This window comes from Charadrius vociferus, unplaced genomic scaffold, assembly GCF_000708025.1.
Source record: "Charadrius vociferus isolate BGI_N301 unplaced genomic scaffold, ASM70802v2 scaffold176, whole genome shotgun sequence".
NCBI lineage: Eukaryota > Metazoa > Chordata > Aves > Charadriiformes > Charadriidae > Charadrius > Charadrius vociferus.
The window spans coordinates 365,525-372,586 of record NW_009648961.1 but is presented as its reverse complement, the minus strand read 5'-3'; the positions used below and the strand labels follow the sequence as shown (position 1 = coordinate 372,586).

Sequence of the window (7,062 nt, the reverse complement as noted above, 5' to 3'; positions counted from 1 at the left end):
TCTTGTCAAAGTTGTTTTCATTCAAATGTAGCATTATAGACAGTTGTTCAAAGTCTGTGATATATTCAGAGCATTAAAGCAGCGCTCTATCAGTGGAAATACATGCTCATATCTGTTTCGATCATGACCTGGTTCTTAAAAATATTTCAGTTTGGTAGTATGTCTTTTTCATATGCATTATTACCCTATAAATTACCCTAAAAATTGCCCTTGGTTTTAACTCTAATACCATTACTTTTTGACTTGGATAAGAGCCTTCCTGATGGCTGAACTTAACATTTCTGCTCTCTGCTGCCATATTCACGTTCTCATACCCAATTTATTCTTCTGCTTGCAGATCAGGAAAAATGTGATGATGACGAGATGGAGCGACTTTACAAGTCATTAGAACAAGCAAGCCTGTCTCCCATTGGTGATCGTCGGCTGTCAACGAAGAAGGAGCTTAGGAAGTCATTTATCAAACGCAGCAAAAACCCTTCCATTAATGAGAAACTCCACAAAATTCGAATGCTGAACAGCACATTAAAGGTGAGGTTGCAGAGCAAGCCAAGAAAAAGCCTAAGAGAAAGAAACAGTTTGGCTGAAAAAAGAAGCAAGATTAAGCTTCAGCCAAACTATAATTACATATTTACTTCAAGCCCCAGAGAATTTGGTTAAGTTTTTGAAATTGTTTTCTACTTCATTCTAAATACTGATCTGTGTTTTGTTGTTGAATCTGAACTGGAAGCAGAGGCTCAGAAGGGACTCTTCTTGCAGACGTTCCAGCCCATTTGGAAAATTTAATAAAGAAAGCGTCTCCTAGTTAGCTGGAAAACGTGCAAGCTCAGCTGAATACACTAAACAGGGGAGCCTTAAAAAAGGAAGAGCAGACAAAGCACGTTGATGATAAAGGACACGAAAACGACCCTGAGCCAAAAAAAGTTTTCCTTATGTGATTATTGGAGAATGTACAGGATGTGCCAAAGCTATTGTAAAGACCTCCTGTAACTAAAATATTTTTAATAACAAAAGCATCCTGCTTTTATGTTGGAAACATATCATGAACTGGAGGGGTGGAGGTGTTCAGGGGACGTTCCATGAAAGGGCCAGTAAATCTGTCTGGAGTATGGGGATTTATGAGGCTGTTTACTTGCCAGCATCATTTCAAGTGTCACGGGATTTCAAAGCCTGCTTCTGAATGGCACTGAGGGAAACAGAAAGCTTAGCCATAATACTTAAATTGTAAGGAGAAGAAAGAATAAATGTCAACCTGGAGCTTCACTTGTTTCTTTCTGTATGCATTAGAAGCAAGAATTGAATATCTTGTTTCAAGTGTGTGTATTTGGCTTCAGGCATTGTACGTTGGAGAAACGCATGAATAACTTCTGCTATTAGCACAATCATTGATTTGGTTATTAGAGGCAACAGAAGGATTGGCTTTGACACCTCGGGCTGTGTTAAACTTCCTGAAGATACAGTTGGAAAGACAAGTGGGATTATGGGCATTCTCCCCGTTGTTGGGTTTCCAGGTTCCGTATGAGACCTGGTGAAGTCTTTCCTCAGTATCAAAGAATCTTCAGTGACGCAGTACTGACTACAGCAGTATTAACCTGCGTCAGCAATAAAGTGAACCCCTCATATAGAAAGTTAGTTTAAAAAGCATGCTTATTTCATGCGACAGGAAGCTAAATATAGAAACATAATGCAGAGGTTTCCCCAATAGGAGCCTCCCCAATAAATCTAAGAACCAGTAAGTACAAAATAGAGTTGTATCTTGTGGGACAATCAATTTCATTAGTATGGACCTGAATGGGAGCCTAGAAGCCTTACTGCCAGACATGAGCAAGGATGGCTTTGCATTGATTTAGCACAGGAGTATGGTATAAGTTGTGATTAGCAGCGTTTATAACCTTAGACTTGTCTAACGCTTGTATTTAATATGGAAAAATGATTTTTAGAGTGTTCATAATGTATAAAATGTGTTGATCTTTTTTTTTTTTTTGCTTTCTTCAAACTAAGAAATTGGAGTATTGACAAGACAAATATAGCACAGACATTTTCTCACAGACACAAACAGAGTTCTATACAGAGTAGTGTTTAAGTTAGCCTGTCTGAAAGGCAAATGCCTGCAGTGGGAAAGTGTCATATTCTTTGCATCACTAGGATTATGTGCATTTAAAGTAAATTTTCTTAATGTATAACATGAGACACGAGATAATTAGAAATGATCTATTGGAAATCTAAAAATCAGGACAGTTTTGCATCTGATCCACATTTACTCTGCTTTAATTAAAACCCTATTAGTTTGAGACAAGTGAGTTATGCAAGATTCAGTACAATTTTAATTTTGGACTTTTGACTCCATGTCTTTAACAACAGATTAATGTTGCTGCCACAATATATCATTAACAAAACATGCTTTGGATAGTTGGGAAGAGAGAGAAGCTGTGTGCAAACGCATTACAGGCTCAATGAATGTGGGAAATAGATTTACTGCTACAGAAAAATTCCACAGCATGGCTTTTTTCCACCAAGTTTGTCCACTGGAAAATACTCTTCTCTCCCTTCTGCCTCCTTATCTCCTTTTCTCTTGGGCTAACTGCACATATTTCTGCATTGATGCCAGAAACCCTCTTAGAAGGGCTAGCACTAGGTCTGGAGGGTAGGACCTGTGTAAACCAACAGTTGAACAAGTTTTTCTGTTTCAGAAGTGGCTCAGGCATCACAGGGATTAGAGCAGTTGATAGTTCAATAAAATAGTAGTTGTATATGGATGTGTAACATCTGATTCCTGCTATTGGGAAGCATCATAAACGTGTGGGAGTATTTCCAAGGCAGCCACTAGCACAGAGTGTCCTCAGGAGTAATGAAACTGGTGGAAGCAGGAGAAGATGGTGAAGAACTATTCTGTTGCTTTCACACAGAGACTAGGGGGAAAGGAGCCAGGCAAAAGGAGTAAAGGTTTGTTAGTGCAGCATGGTGCCTCCATTAAGAAATCGTAGCTGCTAACTGGGGCTTTTCTATCCTGTGTTCCTCTGCATGGATAGGCAATAAGGGCTGGAAAAGCGAAGTCGTTCATTGTGTCACAAAATGTGAGGACATCAATGTACATAAATACCTGAATAGAGGGTGCAGAGAAGAGGGAGACAGGCTCTTTTCAGTGGCACCCAGTGACAGGACCAGAGGCAATGGACTAAAACTGAAACGCAGCAGGTTCCCTCTGAACATCAGGAAACACTTTTTTGCTCTGAGGGTGACTGAGCGCTAGCACAGGTTGTCCAGAGAGGCTGTGGAGTCTCCATTCTTGCGGATATTCAAAAGCTGGACACGGTCCTAGGCAGCCTGCTCTAGGTGTCCCTGATTGAGCAGGGTGGGTGGACCAGATGACTGACCTCCAGAGGTGCCTTCCAACCTCAACCTTACTGTGATTCTGTGATATAAAGGATCTCAGTCTCCCCATACCAGTGACTGTTCAAGTCTTATGATTCAACCAGGGGGTCTGCAATATACAGCCTTAGCCTCCCTTGTCTAAAAGTAGAGACCAGATTTGTTAATAGTAGCTGGCAGTAGATCTATTAGCAGCCACACGTGCTCTAGCCACACAGAAACTCTACTGCCAGTGCATGGGTTATATCCAAAATTATTTTCTTTCTAGCTCCTAGAGAAGAGACATTTCTAATATCATCAGGGAATAAGTATTTTCTGAGAAAGTTGGAATTGGTGTGAATTATAGAAATAAATGCTGTTGTGTCCAGTTTCATGCAAGTACTAACTTGTGAGACAGCATAACTGTCTAATTTTCACATGAATTCTCTCTCATGAAGTTTTGCGAAGAATCTTATAAAATAAAAAATCTACATGGAGTCATAATCTTGCCTTCAACTTGGACAAATTTCTGCTATGGACTTAACTTTAATGATGTATATTCTAAAAATGGGAACAAGTTGCCAGGAGGATGGATAATTGGCTATCTCCTTGTGACATGGTTCTCTAATGTTCCCAGACTGTTTTTGTTACGGACAATGAACTTGACAGTTTCTGTGGGAAATAACCACTTGTTCTCTTCCTAGTGTAAGGAGCATGACCTGGCCACAATTAACCAGTTGCTAGAGGACCCAAAGTTGACCGCAATGAAGTACAGAGAGTGGAGGAACACAAACATCATGCTGGTCCAAGATATCTATCAGCAGCAGGAGGTCCAGGACGCGTCCACAGGGAATAGTGAGGAGCAAGAGATGACTTCACAGCCTATCACTGAAAGTGCTATCTGAGGCCATGGTTTGATGGTTCATGGCAAGACTTTTCCCCATGGGACTTCACATACAGGCACTTTAAACTGCTGCATTTTGAGGTTTGTTTTTTCCAACTGCTCTTTGAAAGGAAAACAACCACTTCTCCAAAGCTTTAATTCCTTTTGCAAAATTTATTTCATGTCACAAAGGCAAATCCGCCAGATTGAAAAAGCATGCCTGAACCTGGGCTGCATACCTAAGAAGACTATTTTATGAAGCAGTGAAGAAATGTTTCTCCATCTTTGGAGACTTAAATATGTCCAACTCCTGGAAGTCACAGAACTGTATAATATGAACTGTATAAATGTGAGATCCTTGCAGTTGTTTTGACCAAGTAACTTACTGTTAACAACAATGCCAACAGAATGTAGTTTACTCTCTACGGTAACCTGATGTATGCGTCTTCATCTCTACATTCACTCCGCTCTACCAGTTTAAACTGAGACAAATAGAATAGCAATTACGCATGAGTTTATACTACAAACAGCTGTCAGGCACCCAGTTTGTGCTCTGCCTGATGTTTTATGAGTTTCAAATTTATTTATGGACCAGACCGAGGTACTGTCTTTCTACATGAAGAAAGGAAGGTCTCTCAGTGTTTGCTAACATGTAATTTACTCTTCAATGAGGCAGCTTATGCTTCAACAAGTTTCAAATTTTATTATGGACTTGGCAGAATTCCTTGGAAGATTATTTTCTTTTTCTTATTTTTGACAATTATGGATATATATATATAAGGTACAAATTCATCCCAGATTTCTACTTGGGAAGGTGATCAAGTTCACAAGGCAGAAGCTAAATAATTGAATTCCTGATGTGGACCTGAAAGTGTAAACCATACCTGCAAATATTTTGTAAATATATGTCATTTTATGGCTTATATGAATGTGACTATGTACTGTATATATGTTTTATTTATATATTTATGTATGCTGAATTTCCTAATGTAGACAGGCACACATGGATCAGACCCACACAGATGAGAGCGCTTACAGGTTGACTTGAAATGCCTTTTTGGTTTTTTTGCTCCATTATGAATCACAGTAATGGTTCTATAACTGAGAATACCCTAGGACCTTGGCTGCAACTTTCTCTTCTTTCTAGGTTTGAGTTTTGGATGAAGGAAATCGGTATAATTTAGGGCAGGAAAATGTTTTCTATAAAATGTTGGGATTTCCCTTTGGGTAAAGAAAAATAAGTATGTTAAGAGGTTTTGCTGCAGAATCATAACTTTTTGGCTTCATTGTCCTCAGTACAAGGTTTGGGTTTTTTTTTGCCTTCACACCTTCAGCATGTGTACAAGTATGACGAACTTTGCAGAGTGCTGAATTGTGAAAACCAAGAATTAGCCCACCGTTCTCAAATTAACGCCACTACGGGAACTGTGGCAATCTTCATTTCTGTTGGCTATTTCATAAAGATATTCTTTGTCATTAGTTTTCAACACAATTTATCTTTCAAAGCAAAATACACTATACAGATGCAGCCATATTCACCCGTCTTTATACATTGTATGTTTTATCACAGCTTGATTGAGAAAACAAAAGTTAACAGTGTAAGTGGGAACATGTGAAATCTTTCCCACCTGTGTCGTGATGTCTGACTGTTGTTATTGTACTTTTAATACTCAGCAGCTTTTTTTTTAAAATAGGGACATGGAATTATGTCCCAATGCACCCAAAAATGGCAGTTAAGGCTGTGTCGAGTATGAGAACTGAGGAGCAGATGGTAAGCTATAAGAAAGGGCAAATAGAAGGAAGAATGTAGGCTCCTTTGATATGGGATTTAATGGGAGAGGGTCAGGTGAAACAGGGGTTGGTTGGATGAAAATGCAGGGCTATGCTTGGGATAGCATCACTGCCTCAGGTATAAAAGGGTTTAGGAGCGTGAGGTTAAGGGCTGATACTGGGTCAGGACTTAAAAGCTTGGGGCTAGTCTTCGGGTGGGGAACAAATGTTAGCTGCGAACTGGAATTGGGTGACAATGACTAAATGGGGAAGAAGACATAAACCTCAGGTTGGTTAAAAAGCTATTGTTTTCAGGAAATTGTCATCTGAGTGGTGATTTCACCACTTTAGTAATTCTAACTAGAAATTGATAGAAATGAAGCAAGCTCAATACCTGTTGCAATTGGGTTTAGAGTAATCAATTCCTAAAAATTGAGCCCATTTTGTGTTTTTTGTCTTTCACCATTCCCAGAAGACCCTCTGGACTGTGGACATTTGTGAGTGTCCCATTCCTGAATGAAATTCTTCAAAGCAGATGCGTAGGTGGGAGAGGCATAACCCCTGAATTTGACATGATGTTAATGAACTGCCAAGCACACACTGAACATTAGCAGTGTAGGGATTAATCTGCTTGATCCATCTCAATTTTAACTACTTGGTACTAAATAATTGATAAATGATGGAGGTCAAATTGAACATACACTTCAGATTTTCTCTTGCAGGTGCACACAATTCATTTTCTCATGAAAAAAAGCCTGGAAACACCATTTTCTTCAAAAACATCTTCACTTAGATCTTAAAAACAAGCACTTGCTTAAGTGGCCCATTGAACTGAGCTGGACTAGTCAGTGCCTCGCAGTTCTAAGCAAAGTTCTAGTCAGCTCCATTTGCTGAAGATTTGCTACTACACAAAGGAAAGCCCTATGTGGCCTGCGCACGCTGTGTTGGCTCTTTTCACACTGTGCTTGTCTAAGCATATACAAAACAGGTTTCCCAAATACAGACACAGTCAAATGTCCTCAAACTGCCCAAACTCTGCTATTGGTTTTGATAAGATTACATAG

At 39.4% G+C, this 7,062-nt stretch overlaps 1 protein-coding gene across 1 annotated transcript in view; it reads left to right on the top strand.

Moving 5' to 3' along the window:
* The window catches only part of CNKSR3 (CNKSR family member 3), a 132,742-nt gene extending 128,492 nt beyond the window's left edge, over positions 1-4,250 (top strand). The window contains exons 22-23 of the mRNA XM_009887613.1: positions 338-528; positions 4,050-4,250. Of these exons, the coding sequence (XP_009885915.1) occupies positions 338-528; positions 4,050-4,250 (392 nt within the window). The remainder of the gene's footprint in view (positions 1-337; positions 529-4,049) is intronic.
* The last annotated feature ends 2,812 nt before the right edge of the window (positions 4,251-7,062 follow it).